Genomic DNA, 25,230 nt, shown 5'->3' with positions numbered 1-25,230 from the left:
ATGCAGTGTAATATACTTGAAAATAATTAGAAACTAAAAATACAACCAAAGTGAACGGGACGAAATGAAGTGAACTGAACTGAACTGAAGTAGAATGGAGCTTGAAAAGGGAACTCCCTGCTATTGTTTTCCTTATCCAAAATTTTGATCTTGATTAGTTGATATCATGCAAGTTGAGCTTTCTCAAGCCATTTTCGACGCTTTTTTCATTGAGGCCGATTGCCTTTTTGGGGAATGACAATGACAATGACGATGAAGGTGTTGTTGTCTTGGCGGAAGACGGGGAGTTTACAGTCGTTTTTGATGACTGCTTAGCTATTTTCAAATGATTTTGAATATGGTTATTATAACCGCCGCGAAACAAATCAGAAGGCTGTTTGAAAGATTTGCTGCGTTTTTTAACAAAGTTTAGTTTTTGTAGCAAATCCTTTCCTGAGTTGAGAAGGCCTGAATTGTGGGTTTTTTGGAAATCGTCACCAATGTTCCCACATCTCGAGCTGCCAGTGCTGGTCGAAGAGCTGGATTCGCTCGGGCGAGAGGCGTAGCATCTTCCCTGTGAGTCATCAAAGGTGTCTGTGAACGTCTCCTGAATGACTGTTGTGTCGCCAGCTCTCTTGGAATGGTGACTACCATCTCTAGAAATATTCTCGAGGTCCAGCGACGGCAAGGAAACTGTAGATTTATTTTTGGCGTCTTGCCCGAAAGCGTCACTGGCGTAAGATGGAGTATAGTACTCTTCTCGATTGATTGAGCCTACGAACCGGTGGTATCCATCCATTAATAAACCCATAACGTGGCTAATGGCACGCAGTACGTCTACATCGCCAGGCACCTTGTTGTTAGCATAGCATTTCTCAAACACTTCCCTAGTGTCTTGCGAAAAGTTACATTCCTTAGGCGATTCGACGGCAATGTATTTCATGTATAATGACTTGTTCCAGACTGCTAAAAGCTTTCCCTCGCTTATGTTGCTATTCTGCTTCAGTTGAAGGAACTGATGGGCTTTTTCGAAAAACTCCAAATTTTCCTCGCAATGAGCCCTTTTCAAAAATTTGTAGAACTTGTGTATGGTGTAAGGGGAACGGATACGTTCATGAGGGGATTTTCGTAGTTTCATCATAGCTGCATTATCGCTTGCAGTGCCAGAGGCACTGCATTTACTTTTTTCTAGCGGTATCAATATGTCGCACAAGCTTGGTACACTCGCCATCTAGCATATGTGAAATTTAAATTTTCTTTTCTTTCTTCTTTTTGGTCACTGTGTTGAATATTAAAGCCACCCACCTAGGATAGGCTTCTGATAGTATTGATACGTGCCACTACCGTCAATGCAAAGTCTTTTCCTGTATTACCCCTCTTCGTTCCTTGTTCGCTTTTAGTGGTGATCGTTGAACTTGCAAGAAAAAGTACGACCAATGGCAGGTAGTACAAGCTAGATTAATTGGGAACGGGACGGGCGCGCTGTGATGATAATAATACGCAATGAATTGATTATAAGTGAGTTCCAACTATCCTCGTCTCAGCACTCACTAAGAAACTCCTTTTCTTCATTCCTTAGCAGGCCATCTCACCAGGGCATGCCAAAAGATATGCTCAACATGACGACGTCATATATACGCAGAATTTAAAGAAAAGAATTGTCAACAAGTATGTTTTTTTCTTCTTTCACTTTCCTTTTTCTGGATAGCACTACTTTAAATGCCGAGCCGCTTCGATCGGGATTGCTGCTTAGTCTTCTGACGGGTCGGCTCGGCATTTCTTCCCGAAGCATTCAGCGCAACCTTGTTCCTCAATCTCCAATACGCCTGTGCTTAGTGCGCGACTTTGGCTGCAGTGGCGTGGGAGTAACGCAGCGCAGATGTCGAACTATCTAAGCCTGAACGCCACAGTGAAACTTACATTCATAAAGAAAATTTGCCAGCCTAAGAACTTCTACCGCAAGCCGCAGAGATATGACTGCGGCCCATTACGTGCATAGACCGTCGGAAAAACTATGCATGAATATTTGTCGTGCAGCATTTTTGTTGTTCCCTCATGCCAACTCAAACTAACCGTCCTTGTCTTATCAAAGGGGCCTGTTCGGGCCCCGAATTAGGATACTAAAGTATGCCCATCCGAGCCGGACACGTCTTCATGTTTATCAGGGCCCATAAGGTCGCTGTTAGACGGGGGCGCATAACATTTTTGTTTCTTGATAACACTTGGTAGCCCTAAAACGACCCTGAAAGTAAACGACAGTTAACGGAAAAAGGATCTTCTGTTGTTCTCGCTGTTCTCGCTCTGGCCGCTGTTACTCCTTTCTTTTGTAGCGATTGTCGGCGGACATTTGTAGAGATTTACGGAGTGCTAAAAAAGATCAGTGCAGATCGTTGAGGAAGTAAAAAGAAAAAGAAAAAAAAAGGGCATGCACCTGCGTTTTTTTGGGTGAGGACTGCAAAAATAATACAAGGTTGCGTTGCGTGCATGAAAGAGCACCTTTTCTGGAAAGGGTTGGTACAAGGTTTTTAGAGTCAAAAAAGTGACGAAGAACACCCCTTACAGGCGAAGCTTAAAAAAAATGCAAAAAGAAAAACTATACGCTTATTTTTTTGTATACAGATAAGGCTGGCTCCGCTGAAAAGTCTTTGCGTGCAATGCACGTTTATTAAGATTGCTAGCTTATTACGGCAAGCAATACCACCATACACACAACGATAGCGACGATCAACGTGACCTTGCCACATTTGTTCCGTTCTCTTTGGTGCTGGTCTGCCATCGTTAATTGCTTGTTTGCGTTTTGCATATTATCGTGTAGATGCGAGATATTCTCGTCTATGGTTGTCACTTGTTCGCCCTGTTCCTTCACTAACGAGCCTAGTTGGCTGAAGATGGCATTCACCTCTTGCACCGCTGTATGAATGCGTCCTATCTGGTGAGACCTTTCTTGGTGAATAATGGTTTGGAAATCTAGTTCTTCCTGGGACAATCCCTGGTGTCCTTGTTCTAATTCTTGTTCCTCTTGTAACTGTAGTTGGTGTTGTCCTTCATTGCGAAGCAATGGAGTCTGTTCATTCACCTTGATAGATATATAGCTGGACTCGGGATCTTGTCGTATGGCCTCAGTTCTCGGGTGAACATTGTTCCTTCCCTTGGACATTCCTGGGGTAATGGTGGCCTTTAAAGGGAACAGGCTCTTTCTTTGGTTGTACGATTGTTGAAGAGATTGGTATTTTGTCTTGAGGTTTTTGAAGTCACCCGACAATTTGCCATTTTGATGAATTAAAATGTTGCTCTCGATTGTATCCCTCACACTGGTGCAGTTCGGTATTAGTTCCGTCTCAATCTTGTATCTTAACTCCTTGGAATCTCTTTTAGAACCTATTTTGGTGCATTTCTTCTCCAGTATTCGTGACTGTTCTGCGAATGTCTCTATCAAATCGCTTAATTCCCTGGTTTTTTGATTTGTTGAGGATTGAGGTTCTGGTCGGGAGTTGTTCTTTGAAGACTGGGCCTCGATGTCAAAAAATGACATGGTCGCAACTCTGGTATAAAATGAATTAGACTGCCGACTTGTTTCTGCTGTTCTTGTGGCGTGCGTTTCTGCCCACTTTTTCCCCTGGTACGTGTGCTTTCACTCCAAAATCATAACTCACTACAAAAATAGTCATAGACTTTTTACTGCGCATCTCGCGAAAAAAAAAAACATACAACAAGAAAGTGAGGCTGAACATGTAATACCATTTATGCAGGAGACACAGGCCCTTCCGCAAAAACTATTGTCTTCACCTACATAATATAAAGTTACACAAATTCTGACCTCGGCCTTGAACGAGAAAATACGTTTTCACTTTACATCGATGATTAAGTAGTAAGTTCATTATTGACTGTTTCTTTCTGCGTTTTATTATCCGGGTTTCCAGTGCAATAAAAATGGTACAAAGAGAAATTTATAGAAAAGTATTTTATTTATTTTTTATTCTGTAGCAATGCAAGCTCACACGGGCGCTCTTGAACAGACTCATAAAAGGTCCACTGAGTGACTGTACATCTAATCCTTGTCAGTGCGTGGATTTTGTGAATTTCATTTTTAAAAAAAAAATGAGGGAAATCCACTTTCAGCACCTCAGTAATGTCTCTCGTTTTGGCTTGCATTGTATCCTTGATAGGGTTGATAACTTTCGGTCGGATACGGACTTCTGTGGTCGGAGGAGTGTGTATTGTAGCTGCTTCCCTGAAGGTTCTTAGTATTACTATTGTTGTTGCCATAGTAATAGTTCTCACCATAATCATTGATATCAAACATGGGAGACTGCGGGGTATGGTGAGTGTTGTTATTGTTATTGGTATCAGCAGCATTTTGAATGAATGAACTTCTTGCATTGTATTGAGCTTGAGGGCTATTATGTTCAAAAGTCTCTTCGTCGTATACCAGCGGTGTTAATCCGCTAGGATTTTGACCCTCCAGATTTCTTTGTTTCCTTCTAGTCTTTTCCTTCTGCTTCTCTAAATCGAAATCTTCCTCTAATTCATAAACCTCGTTACTGGGACTTTTGACTTCATCGTAAAATGCGTCGTTTTTCGCATCGTTTTTATAATATGCACTCTCAGGCTGTTGAATAGGCTGATAGATAACAGTAGAAGGAGGAACTGCGTTCATATTAACTCTACTAAATCCCTCGTTTACAGGCATTCCACTATTTTTATTTCTGTCATCAGAACAGCGACAGCACCAACAGACGAACTGACCCATTCCCGTTACACCCTGTCTAAAACAAGTCAGTAGCCCCCCGATTAGCCATATTGCCACTATACTTGCCAACACGATACCGACAATTGCAATAATTTTACATGCTTTATTGTCCATACAAGTATCCCAGCTTCGGAAACTTTTCCCTGTACTTACTACACCATCTGTAAAGGATGATCTCGGAAATAATGGCACTAGTTCTTTCAACTTGCAAGCATTCATTGTTACGTATACGCTTGAAAGCTACTTCGTTAAATTTTTTGTAAAGTTTTCCTTGCCACGAATGTTCTGCTAAAAATAACAAATAGAATGAGAGGTCACTGAATAACGGTCGAGAAGTGATTGCTTTCTTGCTTCAAAGTAACCAATACGTAATATATGTAGAGTTCCTTTGCAGCTTTGATGTGTTAGGTCCGAAGTTTACTCTTGAGCCAAATCTGCAGTCCCCACTAGGTCCTGGAGATTCTCCGAAGTGCATCATTTATGTTTTTCCTTATTTGGCAGAAGAGAAGAGGCATTTTCCTACATGAAAAATAAGCATTAAAAGGGCCATTTTTTTGGCAAAGAACAGCTAAGCGGTAAAGTGTTGGCAGTATAGGAAAAAACGATTCGAGGAACAATTATCTTATTACTAAAAATAGAATCAGGGTTGATTAAGCCGGCAATGTAGCTTAGTTAGCACAATTGACATTTTTGCGAACGATAGAGATCTATACGTCCAAAAAAAAGCGTGTATGGGGCGGCATGACTGCCGATGTCTAATTGCTGTACCATGGTACAGCAGGAGAACTGGCGGCAATATGCTTACTATTGCTGGCGATAGGCAGTGAATCTGTGTTACTCTCAGAGTTGTGCTATGTGTAATGATTGGGTGTATTCATTGCTACTGGGAAAAAATCCCGGTGAGAATAAAAATAGAGAATAGCGTGTTTTAAAGGATGAAAAAAAGATACAATAGAATCTGCAATAGAGGTGAGCTATATTTCACTGTAACGGAAGGTAACAACCAGTTAGAAGCAGACTATACGAGTAAATATGGCAAAGACATCCAAGGCGAGCGCACCAAAAGTAACCAGTACATCATTTGCAGTTTTAAGAGATTTCAAAGAAGCATTTGAGACTTCTAAAAAGGCATATTTTGCACAAATTGACAATAATCCTAAACTAAAATTGATTGATACATTTTGCTTTTTTTTGGTGTTATTGGGGATAATCCAGTTCACGTTCATCATTCTAATCCGTGATAACTTCCCCTTCAATGCATTTTTATCTGGCTTCATTATTTGTGTTGGACAATTTGTCTTGTTGATGAGTTTAAGGCTGCAATTGTGTAATACTTTTCCAGGAATTTCGAAAAGCAGAGCTTTTGGTGAGTTTATCGTTGCTAGTTTGATTTTACATTTCGTTTGCTTACATTTTATAAATTGAGAAAGGGCTTGCTTGGATGCGCGTGCGTGTCTGTGTATAGTATATACTTTGTATGAAGATAAAGGAAAATATTACAATTGTACAGTTATAGGAAAGCCCACGAAATGTGGTAGAGCATGCTAGCACTATAAATCGCGAGATAGTAGATAAAAAATTTGTTTGTTGGTAACAGAGCTTGAGAAACCGACTGTTGAAGATATAGTCGAGGTTAACTGGGTACGCGAAAATAAGGCTGTAACCAAAATCACGCTAGACCAGGGGAATAAAAAACAGTATTTTTTCAACAAATTACACAACAACCGCCACTCGATTCATTTTTAGCGCCTGAGCTTGGGATTTTCTGGGGTCCGGCGGACTGTTTATTTCTTGCCTTTGGCGGATTATCACGATTGCCATCAACATTCTCATTTCTATTTCTATTGCTGTTATTGAAATTAGAATCATCATTGTTGTCGTTATTATTTTTGTCATTATTATGACTTATTTCGCCAGTTCCGTTAGCAGTTTCTACATTATGATCAGCGTTTGACTTGCGAACAGAGTTGGTGACATCCTGAGCCAACGAACTGCCAGGCCCAAGAGTTCCGCTATTCACATGAGCCTTATGAGCGCTTTGCGATGTAGTCGAATTGGATTTCCTTGTCTTATTTGGAGTGGTAGCATCATCCGCTTGACCATTCATGCTGTTGTATTTCCCACCATCGTCCCTTACCAAACGGATAAGACTGTAAAACGCCTCATCTACATTAATAGCCTGTTTTGCAGAGGTTTCGAGAAAGGGAGCATTCAATTGCTTAGCCAAACGTAACCCGTCTTCGTAAGAAACTTGTCTTTCATTTTCAAGGTCCAGCTTGTTGCCTACCACAACTACGGGGATATAGTCGGAATCTTTAACCCTTTGAATTTGCTGATAATAAGACAACAATTCATCAAAGGAATTTCTAGAAGTAACAGAGTAAACCAACAAAAAACCTTCACCGGTCCTCATGTATTGTTCTCTCATGGCCGAATACTCCTCTTGGCCCGCAGTATCTAGAATATCCAAAATGGATACTTTGTCGTCGATGACCACTTGCTTTCTGTAAGAGTCTTCAATTGTTGGATCATATTCGTCCACGAAGTATGACTGAATCAATTGAATGGTTAGAGCGGATTTACCAACACCGCCTCCACCAACAACCACTATTTTATACTCTCTTATTGTCGATTTGTTTCCAAGCATGCCGTGCTGAGAAAAAGGGAAAAACTTTGGCTTATCTGTTTAGTCCTGAAATAACGAAATCAAAGCCAATTGTATTTTTATGTAAACATTCTAAGACAAAACAATACAAATGATAGCTGACGTACCTTACAAGAAATATTGCGCAAGAGAATTGAAAGAAGAACGAGAATTTAGAGTCATGCAGTAAGAAAAAACAAATGTGGGAAAAACTTGCGAAAAGGACATGAAGAATTCCATAACACTGCGATGAGCTGAAAACACTTTTCCAACCTCCATAAGTGTACCTGGACCAGATATTTTTCGGTTTTTTTTCTTTTTCATGCGCTTTCTTCCACGGTGGACATTTACGCCAATGCGAGTTTCCCCGCCACTCCCTCACCAACAGGGTAGCAGCGTAGAAGACGGCAATCAAAGGGGTTAAGCGAGGAACAAATGTCAGCGCGGGTAACACCTCATTCCCCGTTCACCGTTACATTCCAGTTTACCAGTAAAGCGTGTCTTACGCTTCGTTGTGGGTGGGGAGAGGGACAGAGAAAAAAGTGACACTCTTACCCCATGTTATGGTCATCAAGTTTCTTTCTTGCAATGAGGAGTGATAAGGGTCCATTTGATATTTGACAGTATCTTTCTCAGTGGGCTCTTCAGCCTAAGGTCATCCGTTACCGCACCTAATATCCGCATATAAGCTTTATGCAGGGATCAGGTTGGGCGGCTATTTTCTACACCCAGTCCTCCAGCGTGACTAGTTATCTCCGGCTGGCACAACACACGGCTGGACGAATGGAGAGTCTAGTGAAGGTGCATGATGGTGTATGTTCTTTTAGTCGAGGAAGACACGGATGAACTACATATATGGGCAGATATTTGTCCTATAGATATAGTGAACATTCAATTACGCTTTCTGTATACTTTTTTTTTGAGTTTTGCAAGTTGTATAACTTTTTATTGTTTCCTAGCGCCATCGTGTCACTAATGTCTTCAGACACTTCATTATCAGAAACTTCATTGCTTGAAGAAGAAAGCGGGAGCTTGAATAAGTCTCGGCCACCAGTAAAATCAAATCCTGTACGCGAAAACATTAAGTCATTCGCGGCCGGTGGAGTGGGCGGTATATGTGCAGTGTTTACGGGTCATCCCTTCGATTTGATCAAAGTGAGATGTCAAAATGGCCAAGCGAATTCCGCCGTACATGCAGTTTCAAACATTCTGAAAGAGGCCAGGACTCAAGTGAACGGCACAGTCCTTACAAACTCCATAAAGGGGTTTTATAAAGGTGTCATCCCACCGTTATTAGGTGTCACCCCTATATTTGCCGTTTCCTTCTGGGGTTATGATGTGGGTAAGAAACTTGTATCTTTTAAAAACGAGAGTGGAGGCAGCAACGAGTTAACCATGGGCCAAATGGCCGCGGCGGGATTTATCAGTGCTATCCCCACGACGTTGGTGACCGCCCCAACGGAAAGAGTTAAAGTCGTTTTGCAAACCTCCTCCAAAGGCTCCTTCATCCACGCGGCAAAAACGATCGTTAAAGAAGGCGGCATTTCCTCTTTGTTTAAAGGTTCATTGGCTACTTTGGCAAGAGATGGGCCCGGTTCAGCTTTATATTTCGCATCTTATGAAATTTCAAAGAATTACTTGAATAGCAGGCAACCTCATCCAACTGCGGGCGAGGACGAGCCAGTCAATATCTTAAATGTTTGTCTTGCTGGTGGTATTGCTGGTATGTCGATGTGGTTAGCTGTTTTCCCCATTGACACTATAAAGACAAAGTTGCAGGCCTCCTCCACGAAGCAAAATATGGTCTCTGCGACAAAGGAAATTTATCTGCAAAGAGGTGGTATCAGAGGGTTCTTCCCTGGTTTGGGTCCCGCCTTATTGAGATCTTTCCCAGCTAATGCGGCTACGTTTTTGGGTGTGGAGATGACACATTCTCTGTTCAATAAATACGGTATATGATTGTGCCTCCGTCAGTGAACATATCCTAATTTCCTCGCGCATTCCACCGTTCTGCAATTCTTGTGGACATTTATTTATTCGCATGGGAAAAATTCATCTCAATCGATGGATGAAAGGTCCATCAGAAACGCCTACATTTGTAGGGAAAGAGAGTAAATACAAACAAACACAATGTAAAAAAAAGAGTTATATTTTTTTTTTTGGTTTTTCTATATATATTGTGAATAAAAAGTGCAAGCTATGAAAAAAACAAAGTCCGTCAGTTAAAATATAACTAGCCGATATGGTTTTGCCAGCCGAGAGGCTTAGGCATCTTTTGCAAATTGTAAAATTTATTGGTGCATGAGTAGCTGTGCCATGTAAAGTCTTTGCTTGGGTCACAATCACATTTATTGGCCAGCCTGATGCTTGTGTCTATTGGACAAGAGAAAAATGGGACATGGTAATAGCCAACGTCACCAAAGTGATGGATTTCAGAACGATCCAAAAACAACGCGGCACCAATAGAATGCACCGGAGCGTCACCCCATCTTTCATAGAAAAATCCTCCCTCTTGATCTAAATAGTCAAAGTACGCAGTATAAGCTGCAGATCTCCATAAATCTAATGAAGCAATCTCAAAATTGGACCAGAAGTGACACAAATTATATGAAAGACCTTCATCGTCGCTGACAAAGTCTAGCATGTTGTTTTTGTGGATTAAATCTGGATTTGCTTTCATGAAGTTCCGGGTGGTTTCCCATAAAGTGGGGATGGTGGCCTCATACTCCTTAATGGAAATGGCAAAACCATACTTCTTGTTATTGTCCTTCATGAACTTAAAAACATCGTAGTTGATATCACAGTTCAACTTGATATCAGGTTCCACACGCCAATACCAATCGTAATCATCCATTAAGGGGTGTTTGTAAAAGAACCCTGATTCAAAACGGCACATGTGTCTGTAAGAAATAGAATCACCGTAGATGACCCTATTTTCACCCATTTCCTTCCTCGCTTGAGCGGCTTTTTCCTTATCAATCCAACTAGGGAAAGACCAATGCTCCTGCGGAATGAGACCGTACTTCGTTTTACCACTTACTAAAGCTGTAGTGAGGCTTTTAAATTCCTCAGTGAATTCTTCATCATTCAAAAACACCCAGTCGTAATTGAACTTGGAATTGAATCTATCTTCAACAGATTTAATAGATTCGGCCAATGCATAAATGTCCCTATTACGCACTAAAGTGACGAAGGTAGCCTTTTCACGGGAACCGCTATACCTAGGTGTTTCTACTTTGGAGTATTTGTAGCCCGTTTCCGGGGATACCACACTGGTGTACTGCGGTGTTGCTCCAAAACCTCTGGCATATTGAGCACCATGAAAGAACACGTAGACGGTAAGCACTGCAATCAAAAGAAGACCTAGTCTCTTGTATATAGGCTGCTTGCTAGCAGGGATCATAATCTTCGCCATTTTTTTTGGACTTTATCCCTTAGAAAACTCTTTTAATAAAGTGCTTCTACTTCTATTGCTTAATTAACTGTTCGAGAGGAAAGAACTAAGTTTTAAAATTGAAAAGCACAATAAGTTAACGTACTATACCCAGTACCTGCAAAAAGAACAAGAAGGCACCTTTGATGTTGATCTTTAATACAATTTTTCACTGGAAATTTTTGAGGCTTACGTGTATGGTGCTCGTTTACATGGTGACGACTACATTTTTTTTGGTTTTGCCCAGATTTATGGTGCGTATATCCACTTGTACGATACGAGATTTACACAGCTCAAGAGAATGCCAGCACCTAAAAATAGTCACGTGATACGAATACTCAGCCCTTACCCTAAAACACAAGCCCTTCCTGTTATTTAGGGTTCTTATAGCACGTGATCATTTCGTTTGTAGTGATATTTTGCTTGATCATTTTTCGTTTTTTAATTTTTTCGGCAACTTTCCATAGTGTTAAGTATATCTGAAGGAAGGAAGTGATGAGGAACTGTATAACGATAGACTCCTGTGCTGAGCAATAAAATAGAATATTCACCTTAAAAAGGTAGAAAAAGAACGAAGAAACTTGTCACAATTATCCAGCCACTATGACTGCGAGCACTTCTTCCGTTTTGTCCTCTCCACGTGAAGGGAAGAGATCTTTTTCTTCGACCATAAAATTGTTCTTCACAAACTCGAATAAAAAACGGCCATTCACTAAGAAAGTTTTCGATTCCGATTTCCCATACGCGAATCATCTGGAAGAACCAGATGTAGGAAATAGGTTGCATGTTAAAAAGAGAAAGAGGATTTCTGGCACGTCCCAGCAAAACACCCGCTTACTTCAGGACAACAATACTGCACCAATCATAATATATGGAGCTGAGGACACAGAGAGACCGCCGGTTCTGCCAATTCTGCCCATACAGAGATTAAGGTTGTTAAGGGAAAAGCAGAAACTAAGAAATATACGTGAGCTTAGATCATTACAATCGTCCAAGTCGCGTTCTATTCCATCTTCGATGATTTTAGATTCTCACGGAAATACAGACGACAAAGACTCGTACATACGCACATCCTCCACACCTTCTCCGATCAAGAAATTTCCTTGCGCTGAGCAGTTTACGGAGGGAGATTCTAAAAATATTACCGCCGGACTTCCCGTTCTCAGATCATTGAAAAACAGAGCCAATCGGGAAAGGTTCGAAGCTCAATCAAAGGGAACTGTATGGTCAGCAAACTTTGAATATGATTTATCAGAATATGACGCTTTGCAGGAACAAAATAGCAATAGTAATGACATTGATACCGGGAATGATCAGACAACCAATGCAAACGAAAAGAATAATAAAAATAACGACGTAAGTGGCAATTTGGCTGTAAATCCTGAAGCATCAAGTGGAGTTGAAGGGCTAAACATGGATATTAATTCTAATAGGTTATCGAGCTCTCAAAAAAATCTACTTTTAAATGGTTCTACTTTTACAGTTACGAAAAGTCCTGCAATACCTACACTAAAGAAAATCAGCGATCCCAAAAAAATCAAAGAAAGTGTCGTCTTACCCACCATAGGTTTCGATTTTATTAAGGACAATGAAACTCCGTCGAAGAAAACTTCCCCTATAACAGATCCTTCCATGGATTCAGTTTTCAAATCGAGCTCAACCATACCGGAGGCCGTTACACTAACAAAAAGTGTACACACACCCAAGTTATCTTTTAATCTTGGTCAAAATGCCAGTGAGGTTAAAGCAACTGCAAATGCTACCCCTCCTTCTACTCTCTTCAATTTTGGTGGCAAATCAGATACAGTTTCCTCGGTCAATAAACCTTTCACATTTGGAAACCCTTCCGAGGAAGATAAAAAGCCAGGAAAACCTCAAGTGCTTGCATTTTCTTCTTCGAAGTCAGAAACTATGTCGGGCACTGCTCCCAAGTCAACTGCTCCAGCGTTTACTTTTGGCAAACACAAAAAAAATAATGAACGAGTTGGCGAAGACGGTGATGATGATAATGAACCCAGGAGGAAAAGACGCGCCCCGGTTAGTGAAGTTACCAACGCTAAGCCATTGTTTAGTTTAGGTGATGCCAGCAACCAGGAAAAAGATAAGAATGTGGAGACTAAAAAAACTGCATCGGAGAAACCAAGCTTTGCTTTCAGTCCAGTCGATGAGCAAGCAGAAAGAGGGCCGTCATTTATGTCCGGGAAAGAAGCTGAAGAAACGAACAAGATGGAGCCCCCTCAGGCATTCACTTTTGGTAAACCGGCTTCCGTGAAGGAATCGGGGACCAAACCATCCGAAAGTTCTTTAGCATTTGAGAAGCCTACTTTTACTTTTGGCCAATCGGCGGGTGTAAGTAAAACTACTGAAGCAAATACTAAATCTGTATTTTCTTTCAACAAGCCAGCAGAAGAAACAAAAAGTGGCTCAACTTCAAACGCAGGAGTCAAGCCCTTGTTTACGTTTTCCAGCAAACCTGCTGGCGGTCAACCATTGGCGGATGGCGCGTCCAAGCCCACATCCACATTTTCTTTCACTAAGCCTGCCCAGAAAGATTCATCAGCTGTTTCAGAAGCTAAAAATCCGTCGTTTACCTTTGAGACATCTGCAAGTTCCTCCCAACAAAAGCCGTTGTTCTCATTTGGCACAGGAAGTGATGCGGCTAAGGAACCAGCGGGCCCCAAGACTTCATTTAGTTTTGCTAAACCATCTGCTGAAAAGGCCGATGAAAAAGCTACGAGCCCATCTTTTATGTTTAATGCGCCGGCAACAAATCACATTGCCGGCTCTAACACTAAGCCATCCTTTAGCTTTGGAGCTTCAGAACTGGTTAAGCCATCTGCAGCAACGGTGGCAGGTAGTGGTGAAAAGACATCTGGCGGATTTTCTTTTACAAAGTTTGATGACAAAAAGGAAAAGTCAGCCACCCCAACTTCTTTCTTTAAAGGATCGGCTTCTACAACTCCAGTTTCCGTCTTGGGTAAGCCAGCTGTTTCCACTGCTAATACGATATCCAAATCTGCGTTTTCATTAGGTGCTGCTAATATTGAAGCCGCTAACGTTGCGCCAAGTTCTAAATCATTTTCGTTCAATACACTTGGCAGTGGCAACAACGCAATCACTACAAATAAAAATAATAATAATAATACCACAGGCACGAACGTAGCGGGTAAATTTAATTTCGGGAAACCACCTCAAAATGAGTCCATTAGTACTAGCACGAATGGAGGAGGCCCAGGATTCAATTTTTCGAGACCTGGTACAGCTACAAATAGTATAACCTCTGATCCATCCAGTTTCAACTTTGGCGGCAATGATGTGGCGGACCTTAATCCTTTTACCTCGGCACCTGCGTCAAATAACGCCGGTCTTCTCAATAAGCCGACATCTATGAGTACACAAAGTGCCAGTGCGACACCCGCTTTCAATTTTACTGGAAACAACTCTGCTCCCAGCACCAGCTCAGTATTTAACATGAACAACAATAGTGGCTCTAATACTGTGTTTGGTGGATCTAATACTAATCTACCTCAACAATCGCAAAACAGTTCCTTCAATACAAATAATTCGTTCACACCATCAACAGTTCCTAATATGAATTTTGGTGGGTTCAATGGTGGAATCGCTAATAGCGCTGCGGGTGTGGTAAAGCCAACTGATATATTTGGTGGGAATGCACCTTCTGGTCTTAATGTAAATGTAATGAATCCTTCATCAGTTTTCGGAGGAGCAGGTGGGACACCTTCATTTGGACAGGTACATTCCGTATCAAATCAAATGGGCATGGTAATGAATAACGGCACGAGCGTGGGTACGAACGCTGTTGCCAGTGGTGTTATGGCAAACAGAAAAATTGCAAGAATGAGGCATTCCAAAAGGTAGTTAAAGGGGTATATTAATAAGTATTGTACCGTTTCTTTTTGAAGGGTATTGATACTTATGTTGCTCCAAATTTATACATTGCATATGAAACTTCCTTATAAAGTTTTAAACAAGTAGTTAATCTCCTTTAGTGGAGATTCAACTCTCGAATACCATCACCTGGGAAGATGGCAAAAATTGCCTTTAAGAGGTGAAGAGGGACCCGAATAATATATAGGCGTTTGAGTCGTTTAGAGCAAAGCGACATCATATAAATACTAAATAAGTAAAGATTTCGAATTGTAAAGCGCTCCTTTTTTTTCCGAAAAAAGAAGGTTAAATAAGGTGAAGTAAGAGATGTGATCTACAAGATTGATATATTCTTCAAATGTCTACCAATCGTCCAGTTCTTCCGTATTTTTAGTAGTCCAAGCTGGAAAGTTGACGAGACTCAGAAATCACAAATGGATTTAAATACGGATTGGTTAAGATGGAAAATTACGATAGGTAGTGGGCCAGAGAGTATTGTGATTGATTTCTTATCGTTTTTAGTTGGGTGCGCGTTCACCACAATGGTGGGGCCAATTTTGCAAAAGTTCATTGGCAGGCTTTTGGTGGGTTTAATATCGGTATGCAAATTTCTCGTTATTATTGGAAGCATTGTCTTTATTATTGGAGTCGTTTCAAAGAAATACACATATGACGATTTCAAGGTAAGCATAAGAAAATCAGAAAAACCAGAAGAGACTGCGGCTGAACCAAAAAGAGCAACGAAAAGAACAACTCTTCCGATGGAGAAAGACGAAGATGTAGGATCATATAACTATTTCGAAATACCTATAACGAAGGAAGCTCATAGTATTACTTATACTAACCATGATGATTCAAGCACCCTCAGGAAGCCACCCAAGGGTGCATCAAGCGTAGCTCTAGCCACCTCAAATAGGTACGAAAACTTTATAAATATGGCGCAACATAAGTAAATGTTCCCCTATCTCCTTTCATGAGCAAGTTATCAAATCAACAGCAGTCAAAGGGCGGTCATAGAGTACATATATAGTTCGCATGGCACACTGTTCTATTAGATTGCAGTCTTACAAAATATGGTAGTTTTTGGAATTTTGGAATTTTTATTATCTTATTTGTACTATAAAATAAACAAAGTTGTTACTAACTAATAATAAAGATTTAAATATTATTATATTAACTAATGAGTTTCACTTGGAATTTCGAAAACAATCTGCTTACCAGTCAACTTGTTGTAAACAGCTTGGAAAGATTCCAATTTGTAATCGATTTGTTGGACATCCTTAGAGTCTAACAAGACTTTTTGAATCTTGTTACCACCAACCAAATATCTAACTCTCTTACCGACAATTTCAGTTGGGAAGACCAAGTCTTCCAAGATCTTGTCATGGACAGCAGTCAAAGTTCTGGATCTTGGTCTCTTTTGGACTTGTCTAGATGTTCTAGATGGCTTTGGCAAAATTCTTCTTTCAGCTAAGAAGATGACATGACGGTCTTGAAATTTCTTTTCCAATTCACGGGTCAATTTGGTTTGAACCTTGTGGAAACCAGCCAAAGATGGGACTGGAACAAAAATGGCCAAAGCTTTCTTACCACCAGCGACGTCAATCTATTAAAAATAAAAAACGGAAATGTTAGTAAATTTGATGCAGATGATTTTTCTAGGATATTGAAGAGCCAAGACCTGTAACTTGGAGATAGTAGGTACACGGGCGCTCATTGTTAAGCATTTGAAGTAGTTGAAACTCTTCGTCAGACATTTGAACACGTGTAATACAATGTAATGAACCTTTTTCTTCCCCTTGGAATGCTAGATTATGCCTTTTTTTTTTCAAAAGTAATTCGGTACCCGCTTATCAGTATGGTTCAATGGACAAACAGACAGGACATTCTTTTTGATTCTAATATTCTTATCCTTCCATGATTTGGCAGTTTTTGGTATTTTGGTCTAATTGCTAGTTGCTAGTTGCTAGTTGCACTCTTCATTATTCTTACGCTTGAACTTCAAATTAATAACATACTTCTCTGATGGACTTGAATTGCAAAGGTCTCAATTCAGCTTTCAATTCTGGAGAAGAATTTTCTAATTCAATGAAAGCTTGAGCAACTTGTAATTCCAATTCTGTTGGAGCTTGAGACAAAACCTTGGCTTGTGGAGCAGACATGTTGTTCGTGATGATCTTTTTTTCCTTTCAACTATATTAAAACAAGAGATATGTCAAAACGTAGAGGCCAACTTTTAATCAAACTATAAGACGTTGCTGTAATGTATTAAGACTAGACGGTTTACCAAGATTCTAGCGCAGTAGCTGGATTATTGCATACAGGTTTGACTAGGATATCCCCGGCAAACGGTACCATTGCCTTAGTGTGGTCTACCGACGCCGGAAAGGATCATGGTTAGGCAGAAGCAAGATCCACTGGGCTGCCATTGCCGGTTCAAATTGGAATGTGAAAGGGTAGCGTTCAAGCGCCTCTAGGCAGGACAGAACTTCCCTGTTAGGCAGAGAGAATTGTCTGTCTCCGTCTAGCGGTTGAACCGGCAAATCTTCTCCTGCGCGCGCCAAGTTTTTCTTTTTTTCGAAATCACCGAACTCTTGGAAATACCAAATTTTTCATTCTTCAAAACTGTACATATGTTTGGGTCTGTAAATTTCTACGCTGTGTATGGGTTTTATGATAAAGATAGTCGATACTTTGGTTTGTTCTCTGAGCATGGTAGAGCCGCGCGTCGAATAAAGCGCGCGATAAAAAACCATACAGAATTTGTATTGGTGCCAAGATTTTCTTTCCAGAACTATACGTCTGTACTGGGAGCGGTAACTACGGGGCATAACTCTTTTATTCATGCGACAGTGGTATTTTTTTATTGTAAGGGCCTCAAGACGGTCTTGTCTGCATTTTTCGCTTCCGGATTAGCGTCACCCTCGATTACGGTACTTGTACTGTCTACAGGGTTTTATTTTGTCATCAGAATGTCTTGCATCCTTAACAAAAACTATTAAAAATAGTATTACTAATCAAACGTGTGCCGTGCCAGTTGTTCGTTTCAGATATTAAAGTGCCTTTCTAAGAAAACTTATGAAACGCTATTAACGCTAGTTCCGTCAAAATGAAAGATAATATTAAAGCATTTGCGCAGGGGACGGCGTGTAATTTACCGCCTAAATTGACTTCTGCTAACTTCTGGCGCCTGCCAAAATAATCGTTGCCTTATGAGGCTGGGGTGTCGCCCCTCTTTTTTTCGGACTAAAGGGACAATAGTATTTAATGGGCTAACAGTAAGGAAAAGCCGAAGCGGCGAAAACTCGCGATGAGTTGAAAAATTTTTGCATTGAAAAAAAAGCGCTTGACTCGGTGAAATTTCATCTGATACGTAATTGGGTGTCAATTTTAGATGCGCTTTTGATGATATAATACGCATGTAAACGGCTTGCCTTGCAAAGTAGGACTCTATATTTTCTTTCCATGCAGTTTCTTCTCTAAGTCCTCGCCATCCTTTGATCTTCCAAAAGTCAAGAACGACGTGTCATTCAGACTCTGTATATTGTTCATTGCAATTTACTACCAATACAACAAAGAAAAGAAATGGCTACCGGTGTCCCCAAAATTGATGAGTTAAAATCCTTAGGAAACCCTTTGGAAGATGCTAAAAGAGCTGCTGCGTACAGAGCCGTTGATGAGAATCTAAAATTTGAGGATCACAAAGTTATCGGAATCGGTAGTGGAAGTACGGTCGTTTACGTTGCCCAGAGAATTGGGCAATATTTGCATGACCCTGAATATTCTGATCTGACGTCTAAATTTGTTTGCATTCCGACAGGCTTTCAATCTAGAAACTTAATTTTGGATAACAAACTGCAACTAGGCTCTATTGAACAGTACCCTCGTATCGATATAGCATTTGATGGTGCTGATGAAGTAGATGAGCATCTACAGTTAATTAAAGGTGGTGGGGCCTGTTTATTTCAGGAAAAATTGGTTAGCACAAGTGCCAGAACCTTTATTATCGTTGCTGACTCAAGAAAAAGGTCTCCAAAGAATTTAGGCAGGAACTGGAGACAAGGTGTCCCCATTGAAATCGTGCCTTCCTCATACGTTAGAGTCAAGAATGATCTATTGGAACAATTGCATGCTGAAAAGGTTAATATCAGACAAGGTGGGTCTGCTAAAGCCGGTCCTGTCGTGACTGACAATAATAACTTCATTATCGATGCCGATTTTGGTGAGATCATCGATCCAAGAAATTTGCACAAAAGTATTAAATTGTTAGTCGGTGTAGTGGAAACAGGTTTGTTCATCGACAACGCTTCGAAAGCTTACTTTGGTGATTCTAATGGTGCTGTTGAGGTCATGGAAAAGTGAATAGAGAAAAAAATGGAAGCTGAAAAGGGGATCATAGCCGATTCTTCCGCCCAATTGTGCTCCCCATTTTGTATATTGTATTATTAAAGAGCTATTTAATTATTTGAATATTACTCCTTTTCCTTTCAAAGTGCACTTCAATTAGATTGAAGGATGATCAATCGGTGCATGCAAGTTCAACATCGATAAATGTAATGTTTATTTTTTTGGAACGTCTGTATTATTGGAAATCCAAGATAACCCTTCGACAAGACCCTGTCCAGACAAAGCGTTGCTACCAATCACACACCATGGTTGGTTGTTTAGATTTTTTTCCAATTCCAAAAAATCAGAAACCTCTTGAGGCTTCATCGCATCTTTCAAATCTTGTTTGTTTGCCCAGACCAACAATACTACATTCTCCATTTCTTTCTCCCCTATAATACTATATAGCTCTTCCTTGGCCTCTTCTAAGCGGTTTCTAGCGCTGGAATCTATCACAAATATGAGTGCAGTAGTGGCTGGGAAATAATGCCTCCAGAGAGGCCTTAATCGCTGTTGCCCGCCTACATCCCACATATTGAATTTTACATTCTTATAAGTAACCGTTTCGACGTTAAATCCTACGGTGGGGGTTGACGTCTTTATCTTGTTTAATTTTAGTTTGTATAAAATAGTCGTCTTACCGGCCTTATCCAGGCCCAGCATCAAAATTTTCATTTCTTTTGAACCGAATAGTTTTCCCATAATTTTCGAAATTGAACTACCCATCTTTACGCCAAGTTTTTTTTTTTTAGTCTTCCGAGTCCTAATCTTCCTCTTGGATTCAAAGAAACCTTATTTCTCAGTTCAATTGAATGTGTGTTTAAAACCAACGCAATTACCAAATAGGGTCTTAAAGCTGCATGCGTCTCCATCATCTTACAATTGTGGAACAGTTTGCTTGCGTACTTTCAAACGGGTAATACCTGAAATCGCCAAAACCCGATCACTTTCCAGCGTGTTTTATTCCTGTTAATACTGGATTCAAAGGAATACTAACGAAAGGAGAACTTGTTCTCTTCATTTTAACCATACAGTATTACAGCTTCGTGTGAAAGGGTGTAGTAGTGAATCGAGTTCAATGGATTTCTCTATTCCTCCCACTTTGCCGCTAGATCTGCAAAGTCGATTAAATGAAATAATTCAAGATTATAAGGATGAAAACCTGACGAGAAAGGGCTATGAGACTAAAAGAAAGCAATTGCTGGATGGATTTGAAATCTCGCAAATGAGGCCTTATACACCAATTCGTTCTCCAAATTCAAGGAAGTCAAAACATCCACACAAGCGTAATACGAGTCTCGCATCCTCAATCTCATCCATACCCAATTCTATTGACAGGCGTCATTCTATTTATCGTGTGACAACCATTAATTCAACTTCTGTTAATAATACTCCTAGAAGACGTGGTAAAAGGTATGCCGCTTCTTTGCAATCGTCATTGCCTGGCTCTACCGAGGAAAATGCTTCCGCAAAGGACGCGATTTATAATCCTATGATACCGTTACTACCAAGGCACCTTGAACCCGGAAATTCGGGCGACGGAGATCCATCAACGACAGATTCTTTGCCGCTGATTTTGAGGGGACGTTTTGAACATTATGATGGCCAAACGGCAATGATTAGTATAAATTCTAAAGGTAAAGAAACCTTTATCACATGGGACAAACTTTATTTGAAAGCGGAAAGAGTTGCTCATGAACTGAACAAGAGTCCCCTCTACAAAATGGATAAGATTTTATTATGGTACAATAAAAATGACGTCATTGAATTTACCATTGCATTACTAGGTTGTTTTATTTCTGGTATGGCTGCCATCCCTGTCTCGTTCGAGACGTATTCCCTGCGTGAGATTCTTGAGATTATAAAAGTAACAAATTCGAAGTATGTTTTGATTTCAAACGCATGTCACAAGCAGCTCGATAATTTGTATTCATCGTCAAGTAACTCAAAAGTTAAATTGATCAAGAACGATGTTTTCCAGCAAATCAAATTCGTCAGAACAGATGACTTAGGAACGTATACGAAAGCAAAGAAAACTTCTCCTACCTTTGATATACCTAATATTTCATATATAGAGTTTACTAGAACGCCGTTAGGTCGTCTCTCTGGCGTCGTTATGAAGCATAACATCTTAATAAATCAGTTTGAAACGATGACAAAAATCTTAAACTCTCGATCCATGCCACATTGGAAGCAAAAATCTCAAAGTATTAGGAAGCCATTTCACAAAAAAATAATGGCGACGAATTCAAGATTTGTCATTTTGAACAGTTTGGACCCTACGAGATCAACCGGTTTAATAATGGGTGTCCTTTTTAATCTGTTTACAGGTAATCTTTTGATTTCTATCGACAGTAGTATATTGCAGCGATCTGGTGGGTACGAAAATATCATAGATAAGTTTAGAGCCGATATTTTACTGAACGACCAGTTACAACTAAAGCAGGTTGTTATTAATTACTTGGAGAATCCTGAATCCGCATTTTCCAAAAAGCATAAAATAGATTTTAGCTGCATCAAATCATGTTTGACTTCGTGTACCACTATAGATACCGATGTGACTGAAATGGTGGTTCATAAATGGCTGAAGAATCTGGGATGTATTGACGCTCCATTCTGTTATTCCCCCATGTTAACTTTATTGGATTTTGGTGGTATCTTTATCTCTATCAGAGACCAGTTGGGAAATTTAGAAAACTTCCCGATTCATAATTCGAAACTTAGGTTACAGAATGAACTATTTATAAACCGTGAAAAATTGAAGCTTAATGAAATTGAATGTAGCATAACTGCCATGATTAATTCATCAAGTTCTTTCAAAGATTACCTGAAATTAGAGACATTCGGCTTCCCAATTCCTGATGTTACGTTATGCGTGGTTAATCCAGATACAAATACGCTGGTACAGGATCTGACTGTGGGAGAGGTCTGGATTTCTTCTAATCATATCACTGATGAATTTTATCAAATGGATAAAGTGAACGAATTCGTATTTAAAGCAAAGCTAAATTATTCGGAAATGTTTGCTTGGGCTAGATATGAAATGCCAAGCGGCGAATCAGAAGCTGTTACCGAGCAATTGGATACTATTCTAAATATCTGCCCTGCCAGTACCTACTTTATGAGAACCAAGCTTATGGGGTTTGTGCATAACGGAAAAATATATGTGCTTTCACTCATAGAGGATATGTTTCTTCAAAATAGACTGGTTAGATTATCAAACTGGGCTCACACGTCAAACCTTCTTCATAAAAAAGGCGGCCAACCTCCTCAATCTACCGGTAATGGTAACGCGGAAAGTATTAAAACTACGGATATATCAACCTCGAATGGTGGAGCGTCTCCTGAATATAAGAGAGTTGTCGAATCTCATTACTTACAGCAGATCACTGAGACTGTTGTAAGAACAGTAAATACAGTATTTGAGGTTGCGGCATTCGAATTGCAACACCATAAAGAAGAGCATTTTTTAGTTATGGTGATAGAAAGTTCGCTCGCCAAAACCGAAGAGGAAGATAAGAATAATGTGACTGCGGATAGCACCTTGATATCGTTTACAGAGAAACAGAAAGTCAAATTGGAAACGAAAATGAATGACTTAACCGACCAAATTTTTAGAATCCTCTGGATTTTCCATAAAATTCAACCTATGTGCATTTTGGTTGTGCCAAAAGACACTTTACCTAGAAGGTACTGTTCGTTAGAGTTGGCCAATAGTACCGTAGAAAAGAAGTTCTTAAACAATGATCTTAGCGCACACTTCGTGAAGTTCCAATTCGACAATGTCATATTAGATTTTTTACCTCATTCGGCTTACTACAATGAGAGTATTTTATCTGAACACTTGTCCAAGCTGAGAAAAAAGGCTCTACAAGAGGAGTATACCATTAGTGAAGTAGACTGTCGCAAGGGCGCGCCAGTTAAATCAAAACTGGCTCTTCAGTGTAGTGGTGTCGATTACAGGGAAGAGTCCGTTGATACCAGGAGTCATACTAAACTCACGGACTTCAAGTCAATTTTGGAAATCCTGGAATGGAGAGTTTCCACTTACGGGAATGAAACGGCATTTAGTGATGGGACGAATACAAACGTGGCCAATTCTTCTGCTAATAATGACAATAACGTTCACAAAAAGGTATCGTGGGCGAGCTTTGGTAAAATTACTGCTAACTTTTTGAAAAAAATCGTGGGATCTAAAATTCCACTAAAGTATGGTGACGCTGTTATTGTCATGTGCGAAAATTCCGTCGAATATGTTGCAATGATCTTGGCGTGTTTATTTTGTAATTTTTTGGTGATTCCTTTACCAAGCATCAAAGAGCTCACCGTAGAGGAGGATCTAAAATTTCTGGTCAATATCATTCAAAGCTACAAAGTGAAAAGGCTCTTTGTTGATGGCAAATTGCATTCTTTATTAGATAATAATAATATTGTAAGCAAATGCTATAAGAGATACAAGAGTTTAATACCCAAGATAACAGTCTTCTCCAAAGTTAAGGCAAAGAACGCATTAACAATATCTATGTTCAAAAATGTTTTGAAGCAGAAATTTGGGGCCAAACCAGGTACTAGGCTTAACATGACACCATGCGTCATATGGATAAACACAGAATATGACGTGACATCTAATATTCATGTAACTATGACACATTCGTCGTTACTCAATGCAAGTAAAATAGTTAAAGAAACGTTGCAGTTGAGGAATAACAGTCCGCTTTTTTCCATATGTTCTCATACATGCGGATTGGGATTTATGTTCAGTTGTTTGTTAGGAATTTATACAGGTGCTTCGACGTGTTTATTTAGCCTCACCGATGTTTTAACTGACCCTAAGGAGTTTTTGATTGGTCTCCAAAATCTAAACGTAAAGGACTTGTATTTGAGGCTCGAAAACTTCTATTCCTTACTGGATAGAGCTTCCAATTTAATCGAGGGATCCAAACATAAAAAGGAAAATATAAGCTCAGGGAAAAACAATACTTCTAGTTCTGTCAGAGAAGATATCTTCAAAGGCGTCCGAAATATCATGATTCCTTTCCTCAACAGACCAAGAGTATATACTATCGAAAACATTCTGAAGCGTTATCCAACAATTTCTTTAACACCTACACAAATAAATTATGTTTATCAACATCATTTCAATCCAGTTATATCGCTGAGATCATACTTAGATATCCCACCGATTGATTTATATCTAGATCCCGTTTCACTAAGAGAAGGTATAATTAGAGAGGTTAATCCCAATGATATGACAATGAATGGTAAAGCTTATATCAAGGTTCAAGAATCTGGTGTTGTTCCGGTGTGCACCGATGTTTCAGTAGTCAATCCAGAAACACTGCTGCCATGTGTTGATGGAGAATTCGGTGAGATATGGTGCTGTTCGGAGGCTAATGCATTTGATTACTTTATTTGTAACGGTTCAAAGAACAGATTGTACAAAGATCCATTCATTACAGAACAGTTCAAGAGCAAGATGAAGAGTGAAATGAATAATACGTTGAGCTATCTAAGAACTGGTGATCTGGGCTTTATTAAGAATGTCAGCTGTACCAATTCACAAGGAGACGTCGTTAATTTGAACTTGTTATTTGTTTTGGGAAGCATCCATGAATCCATTGACATTTTGGGATTGACGCATTTCGTTAGTGATCTGGAGAGAACCGTCAAGGAGGTGCATGCCGATATCGGTAGTTGTCTGATTGCGAAAGCTGGCGGTTTATTAGTGTGTTTGATTAGATGTAAGGAACGCCGTAACCCCATATTAGGCAACTTGACGACTTTAATCGTTTCAGAGTTATTAGGTAAGCATGGTGTTATTTTAGATTTATGCGCATTCGTGAAGACTAAGGGTATCAGCTCGAAAAATTCCAGTATGATAATGGACGTATGGGCAAAGAATCGAGCATCAATAATGCAAGCTTGGTTTGATCAAAGAATTCAGATAGAAGCACAATTCGGAATAAACTATGGTGAAAACATCTCAATATATTTGCTATCAGACTACGAAAAGGACAATATATAAAACGTTAAGTAAAGCTATTCTATTACGAATAGTATTTGTGTATATTTGAGTGATATGATGTTTCAAAAAGTTGAAGACTTGTGCAAATGGCAGAAAAGACATAAAATTTTTGTCATTATTATAAT

The 25,230-nt window shown here is 39.8% G+C and overlaps 13 protein-coding genes across 13 annotated transcripts; 6 read left to right on the top strand and 7 right to left on the bottom strand.

Moving 5' to 3' along the window:
• Positions 1 to 154: 154 nt before the first annotated feature.
• Positions 155 to 1,210, bottom strand: RGS2 (GTPase-activating protein RGS2; the record flags this gene model as incomplete). The annotated part of the gene is made up of 1 exon (XM_056231284.1): positions 155 to 1,210. One exon carries the CDS (start codon positions 1,208 to 1,210, stop codon positions 155 to 157), a length of 1,056 nt encoding a protein of 351 aa, XP_056085118.1.
• Positions 1,211 to 2,653: 1,443 nt separating this feature from the next.
• Positions 2,654 to 3,511, bottom strand: VAM3 (SNAP receptor VAM3; the record flags this gene model as incomplete). The annotated part of the gene is made up of 1 exon (XM_056231283.1): positions 2,654 to 3,511. One exon carries the CDS (start codon positions 3,509 to 3,511, stop codon positions 2,654 to 2,656), a length of 858 nt encoding a protein of 285 aa, XP_056085117.1.
• Positions 3,512 to 4,102: 591 nt separating this feature from the next.
• On the bottom strand, positions 4,103 to 4,948 carry PIN2 (Pin2p; the record flags this gene model as incomplete). Its single annotated transcript, XM_056231282.1, has 1 exon — positions 4,103 to 4,948. One exon carries the CDS (start codon positions 4,946 to 4,948, stop codon positions 4,103 to 4,105), a length of 846 nt encoding a protein of 281 aa, XP_056085116.1.
• An 813-nt stretch (positions 4,949 to 5,761) lies between these two features.
• OST2 (dolichyl-diphosphooligosaccharide-protein glycotransferase) lies at positions 5,762 to 6,154 on the top strand (the record flags this gene model as incomplete). Its single annotated transcript, XM_056231280.1, has 1 exon — positions 5,762 to 6,154. One exon carries the CDS (start codon positions 5,762 to 5,764, stop codon positions 6,152 to 6,154), a length of 393 nt encoding a protein of 130 aa, XP_056085115.1.
• Positions 6,155 to 6,434: 280 nt separating this feature from the next.
• RAS1 (Ras family GTPase RAS1) lies at positions 6,435 to 7,376 on the bottom strand (the record flags this gene model as incomplete). Its single annotated transcript, XM_056231279.1, has 1 exon — positions 6,435 to 7,376. One exon carries the CDS (start codon positions 7,374 to 7,376, stop codon positions 6,435 to 6,437), a length of 942 nt encoding a protein of 313 aa, XP_056085114.1.
• Positions 7,377 to 8,348: 972 nt separating this feature from the next.
• Positions 8,349 to 9,332, top strand: CRC1 (carnitine:acyl carnitine antiporter; the record flags this gene model as incomplete). Its single annotated transcript, XM_056231278.1, has 1 exon — positions 8,349 to 9,332. One exon carries the CDS (start codon positions 8,349 to 8,351, stop codon positions 9,330 to 9,332), a length of 984 nt encoding a protein of 327 aa, XP_056085113.1.
• Positions 9,333 to 9,606: 274 nt separating this feature from the next.
• KTR1 (alpha-1,2-mannosyltransferase KTR1) lies at positions 9,607 to 10,788 on the bottom strand (the record flags this gene model as incomplete). Its single annotated transcript, XM_056231277.1, has 1 exon — positions 9,607 to 10,788. The coding sequence occupies one exon, from the start codon at positions 10,786 to 10,788 to the stop codon at positions 9,607 to 9,609; it is 1,182 nt and encodes a 393-aa protein (XP_056085112.1).
• Positions 10,789 to 11,409: 621 nt separating this feature from the next.
• NUP1 (FG-nucleoporin NUP1) lies at positions 11,410 to 14,685 on the top strand (the record flags this gene model as incomplete). Its single annotated transcript, XM_056231276.1, has 1 exon — positions 11,410 to 14,685. One exon carries the CDS (start codon positions 11,410 to 11,412, stop codon positions 14,683 to 14,685), a length of 3,276 nt encoding a protein of 1,091 aa, XP_056085111.1.
• Positions 14,686 to 15,128: 443 nt separating this feature from the next.
• Positions 15,129 to 15,647, top strand: SKDI15G2470 (uncharacterized protein; the record flags this gene model as incomplete). The annotated part of the gene is made up of 1 exon (XM_056231275.1): positions 15,129 to 15,647. One exon carries the CDS (start codon positions 15,129 to 15,131, stop codon positions 15,645 to 15,647), a length of 519 nt encoding a protein of 172 aa, XP_056085110.1.
• Positions 15,648 to 15,871: 224 nt separating this feature from the next.
• Positions 15,872 to 16,856, bottom strand: RPS7A (40S ribosomal protein eS7; the record flags this gene model as incomplete). Its single annotated transcript, XM_056231274.1, has 2 exons — positions 15,872 to 16,300; positions 16,713 to 16,856. 2 exons carry the CDS (start codon positions 16,854 to 16,856, stop codon positions 15,872 to 15,874), a joined length of 573 nt encoding a protein of 190 aa, XP_056085109.1.
• Positions 16,857 to 18,279: 1,423 nt separating this feature from the next.
• On the top strand, positions 18,280 to 19,056 carry RKI1 (ribose-5-phosphate isomerase RKI1; the record flags this gene model as incomplete). Its single annotated transcript, XM_056231273.1, has 1 exon — positions 18,280 to 19,056. One exon carries the CDS (start codon positions 18,280 to 18,282, stop codon positions 19,054 to 19,056), a length of 777 nt encoding a protein of 258 aa, XP_056085108.1.
• Positions 19,057 to 19,254: 198 nt separating this feature from the next.
• Positions 19,255 to 19,806, bottom strand: ARF3 (Arf family GTPase ARF3; the record flags this gene model as incomplete). The annotated part of the gene is made up of 1 exon (XM_056231272.1): positions 19,255 to 19,806. One exon carries the CDS (start codon positions 19,804 to 19,806, stop codon positions 19,255 to 19,257), a length of 552 nt encoding a protein of 183 aa, XP_056085107.1.
• Positions 19,807 to 20,158: 352 nt separating this feature from the next.
• CMR2 (Cmr2p) lies at positions 20,159 to 25,105 on the top strand (the record flags this gene model as incomplete). The annotated part of the gene is made up of 1 exon (XM_056231271.1): positions 20,159 to 25,105. The coding sequence occupies one exon, from the start codon at positions 20,159 to 20,161 to the stop codon at positions 25,103 to 25,105; it is 4,947 nt and encodes a 1,648-aa protein (XP_056085106.1).
• Positions 25,106 to 25,230: the final 125 nt, after the last annotated feature.

The sequence above is a fragment of the Saccharomyces kudriavzevii genome (genome assembly GCF_947243775.1).
Source record: "Saccharomyces kudriavzevii IFO 1802 strain IFO1802 genome assembly, chromosome: 15".
NCBI lineage: Eukaryota > Fungi > Ascomycota > Saccharomycetes > Saccharomycetales > Saccharomycetaceae > Saccharomyces > Saccharomyces kudriavzevii.
Note: the sequence above shows the minus strand (reverse complement) of the source record. Positions and strands in the feature narration are given on the sequence as shown.